Source organism: Schistocerca nitens, chromosome 1 (genome assembly GCF_023898315.1).
Source record: "Schistocerca nitens isolate TAMUIC-IGC-003100 chromosome 1, iqSchNite1.1, whole genome shotgun sequence".
NCBI classification, from domain to species: Eukaryota; Metazoa; Arthropoda; class Insecta; order Orthoptera; family Acrididae; genus Schistocerca; species Schistocerca nitens.
In genome coordinates, this window is record NC_064614.1 from 1,026,339,877 (window position 1) to 1,026,362,710 (window position 22,834).

The 22,834-nt window shown below is 42.0% G+C and overlaps 1 protein-coding gene across 1 annotated transcript in view; it reads left to right on the forward strand.

Annotated features, from left to right (window-relative positions):
- LOC126222920 (estradiol 17-beta-dehydrogenase 2-like) overlaps positions 1–22,834 on the forward strand; it is a 189,705-nt gene that overhangs the window by 84,507 nt on the left and 82,364 nt on the right. Inside the window, exon 4 of the mRNA XM_049942193.1 lies at positions 4,297–4,479. Coding sequence (XP_049798150.1) covers positions 4,297–4,479 — 183 coding nt within the window. The remainder of the gene's footprint in view (positions 1–4,296; positions 4,480–22,834) is intronic.

A 22,834-nucleotide genomic window follows, 5' to 3' on the forward strand; every position in this document is an offset into this window, starting at 1 on the left:
AAATCGACACACTGCTCAGTATACTGTGTTTATTAACATTTTCATAAAAGGCATGAAAATGAACTACAAAGGAAAATTAGGGACTATAAAAAAAATTCCAAGAAAGGATTGTACTTACAGCGCCCTCGGGGCCTCAGCAAATAATTTTACAAGAAGGGATTATAATTAAAGCTTACAGGACTTCATATTCCGTTAGTTTCATTTTGGCTCACGAGCAGCCCTTGGTACCTGTATGCGAACAAGGGGTTTCCCGTGCAGGTGCGGCTACAGTAACGTGAATTTCGCGAGAATATTGTGGAAACACAGTCAGAATATTGTGAAAAATATCGCGTCGACTTAAAATATCTGACAGTACAAATACAATTATTGATGCTCCTGTAGCATGCGTAGAAGAACAGGATCCATACGATGACAGTATCCACAGCGAAGTGACGAAGCAACGACTCAGTACGACGCTGGATTATGGTTTACACTTTTTGACGGGAAACGATCTGATCACATCACAAAGTTCCACGATAAAAACTTAAGAAGACAGTCAAACTGGAAGTTAAATACACGAGAAACTAGCGAAAGTCGTATCAGTGTATACGTTTGTGTGTGACGAATGAGTTTACTTGGTCCAATGAAGTCGACTATCGAGGGGAATGTGAAGTAGTCGGGGGCTCACTCTTCATGTAACGTAAATACTGAGAAACGAAAACTAAAATTTAAAAAAAGTCTCTGCACAGGGACATGACCCCATGACCGAAGCTTACTGGCCTGTATTCTTTCCCCTGCGTCATCCGCTGCATGCAAAACTATGCTGACATAAATGGCTCATGTCTCGATCGACCCGCACAGACAATGCAATTTATCTTGTACGTTTGGCCATCTGGGATTCCAACTTCGGTCACTTTCATTTCTGGACAAGACCTGAATGTAATAAAAATATGAACGAAATCGGTGACGAAGAGTAGGTGCGATCCCCTTTTTAATGTACACTGCCAAATCAATTGATGTGACTACCTGACGAAAGCCTGAATAACCACCTTTTGGAGCACAGGCCACTGCGAGACGCGCAAGAAAAGTGTCATTGAGGCTCTGGAAGGTACCAACAAGGATGTGGGACCGTGCCGACGCCAGTTCCATGGCCAGCTGTGCTTGGTTTCTCGGTTGAGGATCCATGACGCGGACAGCCAGATCGAGCTGGCCCCACAGATTCTTGACTGGGTAAGAAATCGGGGGAGACAGATGGCCACAGGAGTATGGTAAACTCACCGTGGTGCTCTTCGAGCCACGCACATACACTGCGAGCTGTGTGACACACTGCAGTGTCGTGCTGGTAGAGAGCGTCGTGCCGAGGAGAAAGAAACTGCATGTAGGGGTGGACACGGTCCCCAAGGATAGATGCATACTTGTAATGCCATTGCGCCTTCGAGAATGACACAATCATCCAAGGAATGCCAAGAAGACATTCTTCAGACGACAACGCTCCCTCCGCCGACCTGGAACCTTCTGACGATTGTCTGCTTAGAAGTTTCATGCCGTACATGCCAACAGTCATTTTCCCGATGGAGCATAAAACATGATTCATCTGTAAACGTCATCATTTGCCAATCAGTGTGCATCCAGTTAGGGACATGCAAATTCCAGCCCTCGTCGCTGATGAACAGCAATCAGGCTCCTGCTGCAGAGGCCCGTCAGCGTTCACTGATCACTCTTTGAGGAGACACTGTTGGTAGCCACTTGGTTCATCTGGGAGATCAGTTGCCCAACAGTTGCACGATTAGTCGCTTGCAACTGTCGTTCACCTTTATCGCCTACATCCTGTGGTACACCACAGTTGCCTCGGTTCCAGTTTTGGATAGTGTCATTTTGCCATGCACGGTATAATTTGACCAGGGCGACACGTGACCAGTTTCCAAAGCTAGCTGTAATTCTTCCACCCTTGGCCCGAAAACCATTGAACATGCTCTTTTGGACATCAGATAAATCATTCCATTTCCGCATTACAACGACTGCACTGGTCTCCACATCTCCCCGACTCACTTTACGAGTTGTGGCAATAAAGTAATAAGACTGATTTTCTTTGCAAGATGTGACAACCCTGCAGGCTTGCTTAGGCACAATATCTTTGACCTTGGTCTACAAGCTCCTTCTAGTCCAAGCGGCACATCGATACAGCTGCTCAGCTGTGCGTTGTGCTGTAATAAGTTAACACGTGTTTGTGTCTCTCATCACAGAAATGGAACCACATATTATTGTGCAATGGTATGCCATTTCTTTTTGTGTTAAATTGGGTGAAAACGCGACGACAACTTACGGTGAGCTTCAGAAGACTTTTGGAGAGGAGGTTATGTCAAGAACTCAAGTTTTTCGTTGGCACAAAATGTTTAGTGGAGACAGAACGAATGCTGAAGATGAAGACCACAGTGGACGACCATCAACCTCACGTACGGATATCAACTTGGCCAGGGTGCATGAACTCGTACGATCTGATCGAAGATTATCCGTCAAAATGATTGCAGAAGAACTGAACATCAATCCAGAAATGGTTCGTCTAATAATAACTGAAGATCTTGGTATGAGAAATATTTGTGCAAAAATGGTCCCCAAAAATCTCACACCACAACAGCGAGAAACACGGAAAAATGTGGCAGCCTATCTCTTAGAGCAAACGGAAAACAATGCAGAATTGTTGAGCCGTGTTATCACCGATGATGAAAGTTGCTTTTTTCAGTACAATCCAGAGACAAAACCCCAAAGTTCGCAATGGTGCTCAAAGGGATCACCCAGACCAGAAAAAGCTCGCATGCCAAAGTCAAAAGTGAAATGCATGCTTGTGTGCTTCTTTGATTCCAAGGGAATTGTTCACAAAGAGTGGGTTCCTCTGGGACAAACAGCCAATATTACAACAAAGAAAATTTAGAAAGACTTCGTAAAAGAGTTCTTCGTGTCCGTGCCAACATTGCTGATAATTGGATTCTGCATCACGATAATGCGCCATCCCATACTGCTCTGTCAGTACAGCAATTTTTAACCTCAAAACAAATTTCACTACTACCACAGTCACCTTATTCACAAGATATCGCTACGTGCGACTTTTTATATTTCCAAGACTCAGAACGGTGGTCAAAGGACACCATTTTCAAGCAACACAAGATCTTCAAAAAGGTGTGGCGAGGGTCTTGGAGGATATTACAGAAGATGAGTTCCAGAAATGATACCATCAATGCCAGAAGCGCGGGCAAAAGTGTGTGCAATCAGAAGGGAACTACTCTCAACGAGACAACACTACACTTCTCTAAAACGGTAAGCAACATTTTTTTCCACATCAGTCTCATTACTTTATTGTTGCACCTAGTATATACATTCCGCTGCTAGTGCTGCCACTTGCCGTCTGTGAGTGGTACTTGCACGTTGTCGTCGAACATAGCCGGTGGTCTCATAAATGTGATTGAACCATGTATATTCACCACATTACTCTTATCAGTAGATGGTGTACGATACTTCATACCTTTATCAGTAACTTTATTTCTTTTTCCACTCGCAAAGGGTGCCTTCACAAGGATCCTCACGTCGTTGTTATGGTTAAAACGTAAGGTGAGTGGCAGAGGCATTGTAATTGTTTGATTTCTGCCTCAATTATTGTCTCTCCAAACTCATCAAAAAGCGTTAGACAAAAAGAAAGTCAGATTTCTTGCAAACATTCTCCTGAAACCTTCCTCAGCATGTCCGTAACATTCTGTAACTGTTTGAACCAGCATGTCGTCACTCCGGCAAGGTGCTTTTGAATTCTTTCGGTCTCGTCTCTCAATCCAACCACATAAAATTCACATACATTACACAGAAATACTCAGGAGAAGGTCGCTGGCTTGCTGTAAGGTTAAAGTAAAGACGATCATACTGGGAATGACGATATGTTATAGCAAGTTTACGTAGGGAACAGAAGTATGGTCTTATCACAGAGGAATTTCTGTGTGTTCAGGGCCATCTTAGCGACGATGGGGCGAAATTTGTGGGGAGGTTTGTTGTTCTGCTGTTGCGTCATGAGTGGAAAGTCTGGGAGGTAGAAAAAGTGTTTAGGTACGGGAGAAATTAGGTGAAAAAAATAATTTTTGTGTTCAAATAAGTTTCGTTCAGGAGAATAATGATGCACTCCATCGTATTTTGCCTTACGGTATTACCTTCTGACGACTATATGTTGAATAACTTATTTGGGCATGGTTGCAATTACGGTTCATAACAGCTAAACTTTCCTTGTGGTGATACGGGAAAAATAAAACCATGTGAGCGATATATTCGTTCTTATTCTAGAGTTGTGGGCGGTGCTAAACAACGCAGGAATTGCCGACATCGGCGAAACGGACGTTACGCCGCTGGAAAAATTCAAGCAGGTTCTGGACGTAAACACGGTGGGGGCCATAAGGGTCTCCAAGGCGTTCCTGCCGCTTCTCAAGAAGTCCAAGGGCCGCCTCATCAACGTTAACAGTCCTTGTGGTAAGTACAGTGATAAAATAATTGTTGTGACAATTTAGATTGTGACAATTTAGACTCAGCACTCGTAGAAAGAGAGACTAGTACAAACGAAGTACAGAAAGTTTGATTGGGTTTATATACACACATGTTCGGATGAGGTGGTGTCTTGCGGACCAAACGAGGTAGTGCAATAGTTAGCATACTGAAGTCGCATTCCGGGAAACGAGGGAAGAAATCCCCGTCTACCCATCCTGATTTAGATTTTCCTTGATTCCCCTAAACTGCTTAAGGACGCTGCAGCGATGGTTTCTTTGAAATGACATGGCCGATTCCATCGCCATCCTTCCTTAATGCCGGGCCTTGTGGCCGAGCGGTTCTAGGCGCTTCAGTCCCGGAACCGCGTGACCGCTACGGTCGCAGGTTCGAATCCTACCTCGGGCATGGATGTGTGTGCTGTCCTTAGGTTAGTTATGTTTAAGTAGTTCTAAGTTCTAGGGGACTGATGACCCCAGATGTTAAGTCCCATAGTGCTCAGAGCCATTTGAACCATTTTGAACCTTCCTTAATCTGATGTGTGCTTAGTCTCTAATGACGCCGATATCGACGGGACTTTAGACACTAATATTTCTTCTTTTACTTATTTTATTTTTTATTTTACACGTCTAGTTCCGTAGAACCAAACTGACGAGCAAATCTCCAAGGTCATGGAACATGTCAGTGCAAAGAAGTGTGATCCAAACCCAGATTGGATTTCTGCTTAGTATTAGCTGAGTGAAAACTGCTAATTCTTGGGAGTAAGCTGATATTGTCAACAAGAAACGACAGCAAAGAATACACACTGAAGCGCCAGAAAAACTCGTATAGGCATGCGTATTCAAATACAGGCAGGAAGAATACGGCGCTGCGGTCGGCAACGTATATATAAGACAACAAGTGTCTAGCGCAGTTGTTAAATCGGTTACTGGTGCTACAATGGCAGCTTATCAGGATTTAAGTGAATCTGAACGTGGTTTTATAAACGGCGCACGAGCGATGGAACACAGCATCTCCGAGGTATCGATGAAGTGGGGATTTTCCCGTACGACCATTTCACGAGTGCTCCGTCAATATCAGGAATCCGGTAAAACATCAAATCTCCGACATCACTGCGGCCGGAAAAGATCCTGCAAGAACGAGACCAACGACGACTGAAGAGAATCGTTCAACGTGACATAAGTGCAATCCTTCCACAAACTGCTGCAGATTTCAATGCTGTGCCATCAACAAGTGTCAGCGTGCAAACATTCAACGAAACATCATCGATAAGGGGTTTCGGAGCCGAAGGCAACTCGTGTACCCTTGATGACTGCGCGACACACCCTACACGGTATTAGGCAGGTGTACCAGTTTCTATGGCTGCCTCGCCTGGGCCCGTCAAACCGAAATTGGACTATTGATGACTGGAAACATCATGCCTGGTCGGACGTGTTTCGTTTCATATTGTATCGAGTGGATGGACGTGTACAGGTACGGAGACGACCTCATGAATCCATGGACCTGCATGTCAGCAGCTGGTGGAGGTTCTGTAATGGTGTGGAGCGTGTGCAGTTAGAGTGATATCGGACCCGTGATACCTCTAGATACGACTCTGTACGGGCATGGAGACAACCTCATAAATCCAAGGACCCTGCATGTAAGCAGGGGATTGTTGAAGCTGGTGGAGGTTCTGTAACAGTGTGGGGCGTGTTCAGTTTGAGTGATATGGAACCCCAGATACGTCCAGATACGACTCTAACAGGTGACACGTACGTAAGCATCCTGTCTGATCATCTGCATCCAGCCGGCCGAAGTGGCCGTGCGGTTAAAGGCGCTGCAGTCTGGAACCGCAAGACCGCTACGGTTGCAGGTTCGAATCCTGCCTCGGGAATGGATGTTTGTGATGTCCTTAGGTTAGTTAGGTTTAACTAGTTCTAAGTTCTAGGGGACTAATGACCTCAGCAGTTGAGTCCCATAGTGCTCAGAGCCATTTGAACCATCTGCATCCATTCATGTCCATTGTGCATTCCGACGGACTTGGGCAATTCCAAAAGGACAATTCTACACCCCACACGTTCATATTTGCTATAGAGTGGCTTCAGGAACACTCTTCTTAGTTTAAACACTTCCACTGGTCACCAGAGCCCCAGACATGAATATTATTGAGCATATCTGGGATGGCTTTCAACGTGCTGTTCAAAAGAGATTTCCACACTCTCGTGCTCTTACGGATTTATGGACAGCCGTGCAGGATTCATATTGTCAGTTCCCACCAGCACTAATTCAGACATTAGTGGATTCTATGCCACGTCGTGTTGCGGCACTTCTGCGTGCTCGCGGGGGCCCTACACGGTATTACACAGGTGTACCAGTTTCTTTGGATCTTCAATATATATATTGAAAGGCCAATGTCAGAATACCCAGGTTAATGTACCGGGGTCGACAAGAAGTTCGCGAAATTACGCCACTTATTGATAGAACCGCCTGTTTCTGAGCCAAAAATATCCTTTGACAATGAGAAGAATTACCCCAAAATATAATACCATACGTCATAAGCGAATGAAAATTAACAAAGTAGATTATTTTTCATGACGAACTGTCACTTCCTTCAGATACCATTCGAATAGTAAAAATGGAAGCATTAAGTCTTTCAACAAGATCCTGAATGTGGGCTTTGCACGACGGTTTACTATAAATCCAAACACATAGAAATTTGAATTCTTCAGTTTCAGAAATCATATGCCCATGCTGTGAAATTTAAACGTCGGGTTTTGTTGATTTGTGTGTTAGAAACTGTAAAAACTGAGTCTTACTGTGATTCGGCGTTAGTTTATTTTACATTTACATTTACATTTATACTCCTCAAGCCACCCAACGGTGTGTGGCGGAGGGTACTTTACGTGCCACTGTCATTACCTCCCTTTTCTGTTGCAATAGCGTATGGTTCGCGGGAAGAACGACTGCCCAAAAGCCTCCGTGCGCGCTCGTATCTCTCTAATTTTACATTCGTGATCTCCTCGGAAGGTATAAGTAGGGGGAAACAATATATTCAATACCTCATCCAGAAACGCACCCTCTCGAAACCTGGACAGCATGCTACACCGCGATGCAGAGCGCCTGTCTTGGAGAGTCTGCCACTTGAGTTTGCTAAACATCTCCGTAACGCTATCACGCTTACCAAATAACCCTGTGACGAAACGCGCCGCTCTTCTTTGGATCTTCTCTATGTCCTCCGTCAACCCGATCTGGTACGGATCCCACACTGATGAGCAATACTCCAGTATAGGTCGAACGAGTGTTTTGTAAGCCACCTCCTTTGTTGATGGACTACATTTTCTAATGACTCACCCAATGAATCTCAACCTGGTACCCGCCTTACCAACAATTAATTTTATATGATCATTGCACTTCAAATCGTTCCACACGCATACTCCCAGATATTTTACAGAGGTAACTGCTACCAATGTTTGTTCCGCTATCATGTAATCATACAATAAAGGATCCTTCTTTCTATGTATTCGCAATACATTACATTTGTCTATGTTAAGGGTCAGTTGCCACTCCCTGCACCAAGTTCCTATCCGCTGCAGATCTTCCTGCATTTCACTACAATTTTCTAATGCTGCAACTTCTCTGTATACTACAGCATCATCCGCGAAAAGCCGCATGGAACTTCCGACACTAAAGCCATGAACTTATGTAATGAACTTTATTATTGGCAACAGTGCCAATGTTACACACAAAATTCTTTACCACCAACATAGTGTAATCAGCAAATAGAAATATTTTAGAATCATCTGTATAAATGAGGAACAGGTGTAACCTCGGCACTGATCCCTGGGGCGCCCCCATTTGACTGTGCCCCACTCAGACCCCACATCGCAGCCATTCTCAACACTGTGGATAATGACCTTTTGCAGTCTGTTGTTAAAGTAAGAGGTGAACCAGTTGTGTGCCACTTCCAGTATTCCGCAATGGTCCAACTTCTGGAGCAATATTTTGTGATCAACACAATCAAATGCCGTAGTTAAATTAAAAATGATGCCTAGCGTCCGGAACTTTTTGTTTAATCCATCCAATACCTCACAAAGAAAAGATAATATACCATTTTCAGTTGTTAAACCGCCACGTACATCTGATAGCAAATTATGTGAAATAAAATGATCAGTTATCCATACATACACAGCTTTTCCAATTAACTTTAGCAAACGCTGATGGCATAGAAACAGGTTTAAAATTATCTACATTATCTCTTTCTCCCTTTTCATAAAGTGGCTTTTCTCCTGAGGAATCATTCAGGAAACTGATCATTCTCAAAGGAAAAATTACAAATATGCCTAATAACAGGACTAACGTGTGCAGCACAGTACTTTAATAATCTGCTATGTACTCCATCATAACCATGGCAGCCCCTAGTCTTCAGTGATTTAATTATTGATTCAATCTCCCTCTTGTCAGTATCACAGAGGAGTAATTCAGGCATCAGTCTCGGAAAGGCATTTGCCAAGACAGTTATATGATTCCCTGTAGAAATTAAGTTTTTATTTAATTTACCAGCACTGCTCAGAAAGTGGTTGTTATATACTGTACATATATCTGACTATCAGCAACAGAGATATTTTTACTACGAACTGACTTTATGTCGTTGACCTTGTGCTGCTGACCAGGCACTCCCTCACAACTAACCTTACGGTTTTAATTTTATCCTGTGAATTAGCAATTCTGTTTGAGTACAATACACTTTTTACCTTCCCAATTACATTTTTAAGCACCGTGCAGTAGTCTGTAATGGGCTGCTGTAGCCCGACTGTGACTACTTCTAAGATTTTGGTATAGTTCCCACTTTGTTCTACATGATACCCTTATCCCACTAGTCAGCTACCCAGGCTGCCTTTTACTGTTTGTGCACTGTTTAGAATGCTCTACAGGAAAGCATTATATTTGTCATCTAAGTTATTGGAACTATAATCATCCTGCCACTCTTGTTCCTTAACGAGGTTTAAAAAATTCTCGTTTTCCATTGGATTATCTTTTCTACATAGTTTGTAATTATACAGGGTGGTCCATTGATCGCGACCGGGCCAAATATCTCACGAAATAAGCGTCAAACGAAAAAACTACAAAGAACGAAACTTGTCTAGCTTGAAGGGGGAAACCAGAGGGCGCTACGGTTGGCCCGCTAGATGGCGCTTCCATAGGTCAAACGGATATCAACTGCGTTTTTTTTTTAAATAGGAACCCCCATTTTTATTACATATTCGTGTAGTACGTAAAGAAATATGAATGTTTTAGTTGCACCACTTTTTTCGCTTTGTGATAGATGGCGCAGTAATAATCACAAACTTATAAGTACTTGGTATCACGTAACATTCCGCCAGTGCGGACGGTATTTGCTCCGTGATACATTACCCGTGTTAAAATGGACCGTTTACCAACTGTGGAAAAGGTCAATATCGTGTTGATGTATGGCTATTGTGGTCAAAATGCCCAACGGGCGTGTGCTATGTATGCTGCTCGGTATTCTGGACCAAATCATACAAGTGTCCAGAGCGTTCTCCATTTAGTTGCGTTATTTAAGGAAACAGAAAGTGTTCAGCCACATGTGAAATGTCAACCACGACTTGCAACAAATGATGATGCCCAAGTAGGTGTTTAGCTGCTGTAGCGGCTAATCCGCACATCAGTAGCAGACAAATTGCGTGAAAATCGGGAATCTCAAAAACGTCGATGTTCAGAATGCTACATCAACATCGATTGCACCCGTACCATATTTCTATGCACCAGGAATTGCATGGCGACGACTCTGAACGTCGTGTACAGTTCTGCCACTGGGCACAAGAGAAATTACGGGACGATGACAGATTTCTTGCACGCGTTCTATTTAGCGACGAAGTGTCATTCACCAACGGCGATAACGTAAACCGGCATAATATGCACTATTGGGCAACGGAAAATCCACGATGGCTGCGACAAGTGGAACATCAATGACCTCGGCGGGTTAATGTATGGTGCGGCATTATGGGAGGAAGGATAATTGGCCCCCATTTTATCGATGGCAATCTAAATGGTGCAATGTTTGCTCATTTCCTACGTAATGTTCTACCGATGTTACTACAAGATGTTTCACTGCATGACAGAATGGCGATGTACTTCCAACATGATGGATGTCCAGCACATAGCTCGCGTGCGGTTGAAGCATGTTTCATGACAGGTGGATTGGTCGTCGAAGCAACATACCATGGCCCGCACGTTCACCGAATCTGACGTCCCCGGATTTCTTTCTGTGGGGAAAGCTGAAGGATATTTGCTATCGTGATCCACCGACAACGCCTGACAACTTGCGTCAGCGCATTGTCAATGCTTGTGCGAACATTACGGAAGGCCAACTACTCGCTGTTGAGAGGAATGTCGTTACACGTATTGCCAAATGTATTGAGTTTGACGGACATCATTTTGAGCATTTATAGCATTAATGTGGTATTTACAGGTAATCACGCTGTAACAGCATGCGTTCTCAGAAATGATAAGTTCACAAAGGTACATGTATCACATTGGAACAACCGAAATAAAATGTTCAAACGTACCTACGTTCTGTATTTCAATTTAAAAAAACCTACCTGTTAACAACTCTTCGTCTAAAATTGTGAGCCATATGTTTGTGACTATTACAGCGCCATCTATTAGAAAGCGAAAAAAGTGGTGCAACAAAAACATTCATATTTCTTTACGTACTAAAAATGGGGGTTCCTATTTAAAAAAAACGCTGTTGATATTCGTTTGACCTATGGCAGCGCCATCTAGCGGGCCAACCGTAGCGCCATCTGGTTTCCCCCTTCAAGCTAGACAAGTTTCGTTCTTTGTAGTTTTTTCGTTTGACGCTTATTTAGTGAGATATTTGGCCCGGCCAATGGACCACCCTGTATAAGGGACACTGCATACCTAGAACGCACCAGTAAACCCAGAAGAAGGCCGCTGCAACTGTGGCCGAAGCGTTGGCTTTCTCCAGCAGTAATTTTATACAATATACCCATACCCAGAAAACTTTTATGTCGTCTTATATTTTGATATCGGAGTAAAAATATTGTGGACACCCTTAGTAAGGCCAATCACTTTGCCTCCTACCTCTCCGATGTATTTTCCATCCCCGATGATCCCCAGTTCGATTACTCCCTCTTCCCGGATGTCCGCGATCGAACTGACACCTCCGTCCCTCCCCTCGCTCCTGGTTTCCAGTACTTGGACAACATTGCACACACGGAACTCAATGCCCCTATCACTACACAGGATCTCATTGCTACACTCCGCACAAAACGCAACACCGCTCCTGGTCACGATCGTGTCACCTACCGTCACCTTCGTGAAGCTCCTGTCTCTTTCCTCTCCACCCTGGCCAGGCTCTACAATGTAGTCCTGTCCACCGGTTACTACCCCGACCTGTGGAAAACCTCCCGTATCCTCATGTTCCTTAAACCTGGCAAACCGCCGTCCGCCGTCTCCTCCTACCGTCCCATCAGCCTTACCTCGGTCTTCAGCAAGGTCCTGGAATCCATCCCCACCCGACGCATCCACCAGCATCTCCGCCAGCACCGCCTCCTTCCCGTTACCCAGTGTGGCTTTCGGCCGTCCTTCTCTTCCGACGAACTTCTCCTTCACCTCACTCATCTCCTTTCCGAACAGCTTAATTCCCGTCGCTCCGCAATCTTCCTCTCCCTGGACCTTGTAATGGTCCGCCTAGTCGTAGATACTGCTAATTGCTGTAATCGCACTATTTCACTCCCATTTACGGAGCTTGTTAGCACTTGATGTTATGTTGGCGCCATTAAAATGCATTGTAGTAATCGCTGCTGCTTGCTGGATCGCTGCTGTGTCTCGATGCTGATGCTGGCTCTAAATCTGGTTGTCTAGGGTTAAAACATGAGGTCCTGTGTTTTTTATGTGCTTTTGATGATAAAGAACGAACGAAACCAACACATATGTAAACATCAAATATTTATTACTTTGGTGGCCATCTTAATTCCACAGACCATCAAAGACCATAACACAACACAAAGTCGTACTTCCTTTACATGTTCTTTGCATTGTTTATCCACCTCAAACAATAACATAGAAACACACCTCACCAAAGTGACATTTCGACTGCCTCCGACTGCCTTTCGACCCTTCTCGCTGCTTGTATTTATAACATTGTCAAAGAACTACTAAAAAGAGATATAGTTTATAAGTCACATGTACATCTGTTATCATAATTTGTGCAGAAAGTTATTAATTTGCATCGAGTGACATAATTTAACATGTTATTAAAATGACAGACAGATTTGTTGACTTGACAGAATAATTCTTTGTTACAAAAAGGCTGTTTTTTAGAAGTTTGTCAGTTGACTTCTCTAATTTGCATAAATAAGTAAGTAACATGAATTATTAAGAATTACATTGGTTTTCGTCTAAAATAGGATTGATTACGTGAATACTGAGTGAAAACGCTCCTAGTGAACAAATAGGTTTCACTGGGTGATTTTTATTTAAGGAGATCCAAAATACCTAAGTTGGCCACTATTTTTCGTACTTCATATTAATTATTTAAAATGAACTTAGTGTTTTTACATGATGACATTTGCTGTATCAGTGATCAAGTGATATTAACTTTTGTGTGGGTCAGTTATTCAGTATAATTTAATGGGTTGACTGTTTATGGAGACATGTTATGCAATCATTGTTAACATACACAATAACTTTTCTATAATCATAAATACTCATTAAACTGGTTGAATTTGGAAGGGATCGCATACTTCATTAAAGTAAAGCCTTTAATATGTTCTGTTACAAAACCCCCCTCGGGTAATATCATTTACAGAATGTTAATGATATTAGCCGACTAGGACAAATGTGTCAATTACTATGCATAATGTGTATGTATACAACGACCGTTACACCGTTTTAAAATGACTTTTTCCTGCAAATATTTTAGTTGTGTTATTTCAAATGCACTTTGTGTTATGGCTCTCAGTATGACAGCATAATAAAAATATTTAGTAATATATGAAAGTAAAAAAATTGTTAATCTTTGCTCCCAGTGAGCCACATGGAAAATGATCAAAAACAGACACAAATATATCACATGCGATTTTAAGATATATAAAAAGTATATGTAAATTATTTCAAAGTCAGCTCTCATTGAGTCACAGAATAATCAAGATAATAGAGGGAACATAAATATATTACATAGATGGACAGGTCAGGGAAATGAAAACAAAGAACATAATTATAAGTATGGACAAGATATATAAACACAAACACCAGAGAAGTCACATGTATGAATATAATATGCATTTAAAAAAAAAGAAAATATTTAAAAAACTTGTCTCCCATTGAGACACATAGTCAAGATAGTACAAGAACATATTAATACCAAAATTGCACACTTAAATTGGTCACAACATAACACAAACATCAAACTTGGTGAACATCTGATTAGCTGTAGAAAATTGTACACAAATCTTATGCCTAAAAAAAGAATAGTAACAAAATGATGGGTCTTGCACAACAATTTTTTACATTGTCTTTTATTTGGTGCAAGTATGTCCCATATTCAACAATACAAAAAAGAAAGTAATAACTGTTTGTCACCTTCTTGCCCATTGCAAGTAAAGAAGATATCACAATATTTAATATTCAATAGTGACAATAAAAATATAAAAACATTGTCTCAGATATCTGGAACTTTTCCAGGGTCTGTAGTGGTAATTGCTATTTGACACACCCAGTGAAAATCTTTGCTGATAACATGCTTTACGGAAAATGGGTAAGTAACTGTATTCAAACAGGGAAATGTGCTTAATCATGTTTATATGGTTTCAATTCAGTGATGTTTCTTAATCCAAATAACCTTCTTGATCTGGGAAAGATAAGTCTACACGCATTAGGATGTGGGCTTTCTTTTATTTCAAATGGACAAATGTCAATGTTTACTTTAACATATAAACAATCTAGCTCAACATCTTTGTCTATTTCAGTATTTTCAAACAATAGATCATTTTCAATTTCTTTTGTTCCTAAGTAATGTCTCTTTGCTACACTTAGACACATCCCTCCCTGTTTGCAAAGCATTGACATTTAAACACAAACCTTTGTTTTCATCTGTTCCTCTTAACACTGTGTTGCCACTCAACAAATTATTGTTTTCACCCCATTTTTTATAAAGTCCACTACGGATTCTTATCCACCATATAGGATACAAGGTTGCACTTACCTTTGCTAATTCTTTCCAAAAGGCATCTTTCTTTATACAGTTTCCATAGTTGTTCCACAAAACTTCTAAAAACTTTTCCCCTTTTTCTTGAAAACACACATTTACATTACATCCTTTTATATTTTCTTTAATATTATTATTATTATTACCATTCTCATAGATTAGTGTTTCATAGTTCCCAATAGGCAATAGCTTGTCCTCAGATACACATTCCCTAGTCTGCATTTCACTTAAATTAACCTCATTATTACCCATGTTTGTCACATCACTTGCCTTTACCACATAATCACTTTTCAATTCTACAAATACTTTTATTTCTTCCTCCACACTCTCATCAATAACATCACTTGATTTAGGATCATTATTTAAATGTCCCTCTATTACTTCTTCCTCCTCCTCCACAACAACCCCATCTTCAGTTTCCCCCCTATGTATCTGAATCTCAGCAATTGAGTCTTTGGCTCCATTAAACACTTCGTCATCCCCCTTCGTATCAAATAAACCCCCCAAAATAGATTCTACTTGTGGTGTGTCTGACTTGTTATTCACACCAGTATCTTTTTCAGCCCAACTATAGAACTCTGCAATACCTTCAACTTCTGCACTTTCACTAACTACCTGTGCTAGAACACTGTTTTTATTAACTGTATCACTTTTCCTCATAGTATCCCAAAACCTTTTATTAAATTCTAATTTATTCATTCTAACAACATCAGTATTTTCATGGTACTTACTCTTTAAATTGTATCCTCTCCTTTTCCAGTTTCGGTTATGTGTTGTCCTGTCATAATATTGTCTAGCCCCAAAACTACGGACATCTGGTGGGACTGTCCACCGTTTCCCGGCTGGTTTCCTCAGTCTGTCCATTTGTAGTTGTCGTTTTGTTCACTAGTTTCAACAAACCCCCTTCTATCTTGTTCTCTTCCCCAATACCTAGTTCTATCATTCCTGTTATCTCTCCTCCATCCTCCCTCCTGTGTACTGTTTCTGAAATCATTTTCATATCTCCTATCTCCCCTATTTGGAGCATTATTTCCAGAATTTTCAAAGTCTCTCCTCCCATAATAATCTCTATTTACATTCCTGTTCCACCCCCCATACTGGTTGTTGCCAGAGCCAAAAATTTGGTTATTTTCTCTTTCCAAGGCCCTATCTAATCTATCTACAAATTTCAGGAACTCTTCCATTGAATCGTCTGGTCCATGGACCAATTCCCACTGCAGTCTCTCTGGTAACCTTCTTTTTAAAACATCAATTTGTGTCATAATATCAAAAGAATTATTCAAGTGAGCAAGTTTTTTCAATTGATCTCTGCAAAATTTTTGCATTCCCCCTACTTTCCCTCTATACACTGGTCCATTTAGAAATTCTGACTTTAATCTGGCTTGTATGGATTGTGACCAAAATTTGCAAATAAATTTAGCTTCAAACTCTTCAAAAGTATTCCAAGAATCATTATTCTCATTTGCCCAGGATAGGGCCTCCCCTTCTAGAAACTGTTTTACTGACTTAATTTTTATGTTATCTGACATTCCTACAACAAACATATCCTTACATTGGTGAATAAAGTCAATAGGGTGCAGATTTTCACCAGGAAAGCATTTCACTTGGATGTGCCCATATATTGTATTTTGATTGTAAAACATTTGTTTTGACATTAATGCATCTTCCAATTGTGTATATTTAGTGTGTATATTTTCTACTTTTGTATCTACATTAGTGGTGTACAGGTTGTATTCCTGTTTAAGGTTTTCTGATGTTTTGTCTACTCTCTGATCTAATCTTTTAGCTTCAGTATCTACTCTGTTGTAGATGACAGAAATGCTGTCTGTGTTAGCTTGTATGTTTTCATTTAAACTTTCAACTTTAACTTGAAATTCTTTTCTGAAGTGTATCAACTGTTTGCTAGTGTTCTTACTGAGGGTAGTTTTAATTTCCTCAAACTTCTCATTGAGGTGAGTACTTAATAGATCAAAATCCAAACTTAACTTATCCAGTCTATCTGTGTTTACTTTAAGTTTCAAACTTACTTGTTCATTTGATTGTTTAAAATCCAAACTTAACTTATCCAGTCTATCTGTGTTTTCTTTAAGTTTCAAACTTACTTGTTCACTTGATTGTTTAAAATCCAAACTTACTTGTTCACTTGATTGTTTAAGTTGCGAGCTTATTTGAGTTGCAAACCCTGCTAGCCACTCTGTTAAGTTTAATTGTTCACCATCCCCTGGTTCAATTTTTACATTTCCTACGATCTCATCACTCTCAGGTAGAGACATGTTCACTATTAATTTTGTAAATGACAACCACAACAGAATACCTTGCTTTATGTAGCTATGCTATGATGTCGTGATCGGTGTTCTTGTTGGCTTTCTTCACGTCTATTCGGTTTTATCAAAGCTGAAGTCTTGATTGATGAATTCCATTGACATAATCCAGACGTTAATCTTCCGAGCGGTGTGATGATAGTTTTTCGTAGTCGCACAAACACACTTTATTTATTTATTTATTTATTTTTGACATATTTTCACTGTTGACACACTGCACAAATAAACTTTTTGGAATGCTAAGCACTTAAGAAATTTATCGCTGCACTATTATCATCGATGCACTTAAAGATCCCGGACGAGCCCCCACTTTTGTAAATGGTCCGCCTTTGTCGTTGATATTGCTAATTGCTGTAATCGCACTATTTCACTCCCATTTATGGAGCTTGTTAGCACTTGATGTTATGTTGGCGCCATTAAAATGCATTGTAGTAATCGCTGCTGCTTGCTGGATCGCTGCTGTGTCTCGATGCTGATGCTGGCTCTAAATCTGGTTGTCTAGGGTTAAAACATGAGGTCCCATGTTTTTATGTGCTTTTGATGATAAAGAACGAACGAAACCAACACATATGTAAACATCAAATATTTATTACTTTGGTGGCCATCTTAATTCCACAGACCATCAAAGACCATAACACAACACAAAGTCGTACTTCCTTTACATGTTCTTTGCATTGTTTATCCACCTCAAACAATAACATAGAAACACACCTCACCAAAGTGACATTTCGACTGCCTCCGACTGCCTTTCGACCCTTCTCGCTGCTTGTATTTATAACATTGTCAAAGAACTACTAAAAAGAGATATAGTTTATAAGTCACATGTACATCTGTTATCATAATTTGTGCAGAAAGTTATTAATTTGCATCGAGTGACATAATTTAACATGTTATTAAAATGACAGACAGATTTGTTGACTTGACAGAATAATTCTTTGTTACAAAAAGGCTGTTTTTTAGAAGTTTGTCAGTTGACTTCTCTAATTTGCATAAATAAGTAAGTAACATGAATTATTAAGAATTACATTGGTTTTCGTCTAAAATAGGATTGATTACGTGAATACTGAGTGAAAACGCTCCTAGTGAACAAATAGGTTTCACTGGGTGATTTTTATTTAAGGAGATCCAAAATACCTAAGTTGGCCACTATTTTTCGTACTTCATATTAATTATTTAAAATGAACTTAGTGTTTTTACATGATGACATTTGCTGTATCAGTGATCAAGTGATATTAACTTTTGTGTGGGTCAGTTATTCAGTATAATTTAATGGGTTGACTGTTTATGGAGACATGTTATGCAATCATTGTTAACATACACAATAACTTTTCTATAATCATAAATACTCATTAAACTGGTTGAATTTGGAAGGGATCGCATACTTCATTAAAGTAAAGCCTTTAATATGTTCCGTTACAACCTCGAACGTGCATATGACCACGTATGGCATTCCGGTCTCCTCTTCAAGCTCCAAACCTTCGCCCTTCCCATTAACTACGTCCGTCTGATCGGCTCCTTCCTCTCCCGCCGTCCTTCCTATGTCACCATCCATAACACAGATTCCTACACCTTTTTCCCCTCTGCCGGTGTGCCCCAAGGCTCCGTCCTCTCCCCCCTTCTGTACCTTTTGTACACGGCGGACATGCCGCCGCCGTCAGCCCCCGTCCACCTTCTCCAGTTTGCCGATGACACCGCCTTCCTTGCCCTTGCCCCCACCCTACAGCGCTCCCAACACCTTCTCCAATCCCATCTTGACCGGTTCACCGCTTGGTGCAACCAGTGGTTGCTCAAGGTCAATCCCTCCAAAACCCAGGCGATCATTGTAGGCAAAACCACCCCTTCCTTCCGCCTCCTTGATTTCTATCTCACCATCTATGGCCATCCTATCGCCCTCACTCCCACCCTTAAGTACCTTGGCGTCACCCTCGACCGTCGCCTCTCCTGGACTCCCCACCTCCGGACAATCCAAGCCAAGGCACGCTCCCGACTCAGTCTCCTCAAGCTCCTCTCTGGCCGTATGTGGGGTCTGGACCCCTCCACCATCCTCCACACCTATAAGTCCCTCATCCTCCCTATCCTTTGTTATGCCCATCCGGCTTGGATCTCCGCCCCCCCCTGCCTTTTATAAATCCCTCCAAATCCTTGAACGTCATGCTCTCCGCCTCGCCTATCGCATCCGTCTCCACTCCCCCACACGGATCCTGTACAATCTCATCCCCTTCCCCCACCTCCTCCTTTTCCTTGAAAGGATGCGGATCCTGTACACCTCCCGCAAACTCGATCCTCCTCACCCACTCGTCTCCCCGATCCTCTCCCACCCCCGCCCGCTGCCGCGCCTGTATTCGCACGTCCCACCCGGTCTCCATCTCTCCACCCTCCTTACCCTCTCCCAAGGTGGCTTCCGCCAGCTCCCCCTCCCTGATGATGTCCTCCTCCCCTCCATCTACCCCTCCTATCAACTTTGACCCTGCCCCACCCCCCACTTCCGGTGTCCTTTCCTTTAGGCACCCTCCCTCCCTTCTCTTCCCTTCCCTTCTCTTTCCTTTTCCCACGTCCCCTCCCTCCACCCCTCTTCCCCCGGGCTTCCCCTCCCTCCTCCCTCCCCCCTTTCTCCCCTGCCCGTGGCATCTCTGCTCTCCCCTCTCGCTCTCCCACTCCCCTTCCTCCTCCTCCTCTCTTGGCAGGTCCCCGGACTCGCACACGCATAGTGAACATTCGCGCGCCGGAGATCATCGACATCAGTATCTCGTGTGTGTGCTTCGTTTTGTGTTTCGTGCAGTTACGACTCCACTGTTCACCTGTGCCATCGCCGTTCTCCGTGTTTTGTGCGCCGTGTCCACGAGTGTTAGTGTTTTTATCGTCCAACGTGAACGGCTTCATGTTTATTGTTTTTTTTTGTATCTCCATTTTTTGCCCGCCGTTTTTTGTATTGTCTGTATCACCTCTGTCATGTTATTGTTCAACTTACGGCTGAAGAGCAGCGTAATGTGCTACTGCCAGCCCGCCTGTATAGGTGATTAAAATTACAATAAAGGAAAAAAAATATTGTATTAGATGAAGGTTCAAATTATGTCACGTGTTAATAAACTAAATCATGTGTTAATACACAAAATACTATATTTTCCCCGTTCAAGAAATGTTCTGAAGAGAGAAAATTTGCATGGGACTGGTTCGACAGACGTGCTGCGCTTCAATCTACAGCCCTCCAGCCTCCACTGAACGTTAACTGTATAATCTTGGTCATTTTGATTACACTGGCTGACAATGTAAATGATTAATGAAAACGATCTCAGCTGTAACATTACGCATTTATTGTGATACGATCGGTTTCATACGTTACACATCTTCAGATTGCCGGAAAAAATCATCCGGTTATCGCAGGTAATGCCAAAGCCAAAGCATTATTTAGGACAAACTTACCATTTATCTTACCACCTCAGCACAACCCGGGAACCTGAAGAAGTTCACGAAACGAAACAGGTCGTAAAACAATAAATGTATAACGATGCAGCTTGGGTTCTTTATATTAATCATTAACGTAGCTATGTCGTTGCGTGCAAAACAGCATGCCGTAACTAAGTTTCTAATCGCAGAATACTTGCCTCCAGTTGAAATCCACAGAAGAATGAAAGCTGTGTACGATGATGGTTGTGTCGACGTCAGAAACGTGCGGCGTTGTGTTGTTGGGGTTCGTAATGATCGGAACCTTTGGGTTCACCGCAACGAATGTAAAGAGATATTTGTTTTGTAAATAAAATCGCCTTTTCTTGCTGCATTATGTGTTTCCTCCTGTTTGGTTTGTTTACCGTAATGAACTCACAATATTTAGTATTTAAAAGCACAGTGTTTGAACAAATATCTATAACTAGTGGCAAAAGAGTAATAGTGTACCACAAAAATAAGGATAAACATGGTGAACAGTGTGAAAGAAAACGCTTGGAATATAAAAATGTGCGTATGTTTCGGAAATGAAGTGGTAGTGTGATCTCCAGACCAGATGAGAGGAAAAGCGGATGCCAACAAACTAAGTAATTACTTATTATTGTTGGTTGCGTTTACTTAAACTTATAGCTTGACTTTTTTGGGTTCATAAACATTTTATTTTTATCTGTTATTACTTTTATGTTGTAATTTCATGTACCGACACGTTCCATGACCTTGGTGATTTGCTCCTCAATTTGATCCTACGGTACTTGACGTGTAAATAAATAAATGAAAAACGTGACGTGAATGCTTGATAACCTAAAAATAACATATGTTAAAACAAAACTACATCGTTCTAGATATAGTTAGGTAGGAGAGCCACCTGCGAAACGAATCATGTCGTATACCAGCTATTATGTAAACAATGTTCAGCCTTCTACATCGGCGTTACTACTGCCAAATTATCAATTAGGATGTATGGGAATAGGCAGAGGATATATTGTGGTGTCACCGCTAGACACCACACTTGCTAGGTGGTAACTTAAATCGGCCGCGGTCCTGTAGTACATGTCGGACCCGCGTGTCGCCACTGTGTACTCGCAATCCTAGCGCCACCACATGGCAGGTCACAAGACACGGACATGACCTCGCCCCAGTTGTACGGACGACATAGCTTGCGACTAGACCTACCAAGTCTTCCTCTCATTTGCCGAGAGACAGATTAAATAGCCTTCAGCTAGTCCATCGCTACTACCTAGCAAGGCGCCATGTGTATCATTGCTAATTGCTTACTACTATGCAAGAGATGTATTTCAACAAGAACAAGACTACATTAAAGTTAAGTATATTAAAATCTCTCTTCTTTTCTTTATAGTTTTCATCCAGTCTCCTGTTTCAGAATTTACGCCCGTCTGCGTTAGTTCCGCGTGCACCTAGCCACTCATTGTGTCGAGACCTTAGGGAATCGACACAACATATATACTGGCAACTCGCAATATCCTGTTGCAGAGCATGCTCCACAACATGACATTCGTGACCTCGGCGAGTGTTTCACCACACTCACCACCAGGATTCTTGCCCCAGACACCAGTTTCTCAGAACTCCACAGGTGGGAACTAACACTGCAACATGTCCTTGGTTCTTGCAACCCACCTGGTCTCAGTTGACGTTAATTTCTTCCGTCTCAGCTTTTCTTCACTGTAACTACTCTTTGCTTCACTCCGTTTTAGTTTTCCACATCTTTCATAGTCTTTCCCGTCTATTTTTTACCGCCCCTCCCACCTCTGTTACGTACAATGCACTTAGCTTCTCACTCTTATTAATTCGTGCACTATGTTTCAGTGGTAATCTGTCTTCCATATTACCCTGTCTTCCAGCTTTAATGGCTCAAATGGCTCTGAGCACAATGGGACTTAACATCTGAGGTCATCAGTCCCCTAGAACTTAGAACTACTTAAACCTAATTAACCCAAGGACATCACACACATCCATGCCTGAGGCAGGATTCGAACCTGCGACCGTAGTAGTCGCGGGGTTCCGGACTGAAGCGCCTATAACCGCTCGGCCACCGCGGCTGGCTCCAGCTTTAAGCTCTGAAGTTTTCAAATCTCATCCGATGCAGCCACAACAATCAGTCTTTCCACCCCTGACCCGCGGTTCTGGGTGTCTTTCCCAAAACCTACCTCTTTCCCTAGACCTCTCCAGTCCTTTTCCTTCACAGTTCTTCTTTCTCCTTCAACCCTTCTGCCTGAAGAAGGAGCCACTGGCTCCGAAAGCTTGCAAATCACGACAGTCTTATGTGTGTGTCCCGCCGCCGCCTGGTGAGTACATTTTTTCTCTATCCAATTAAGTAGTTTTATTCGCAAAA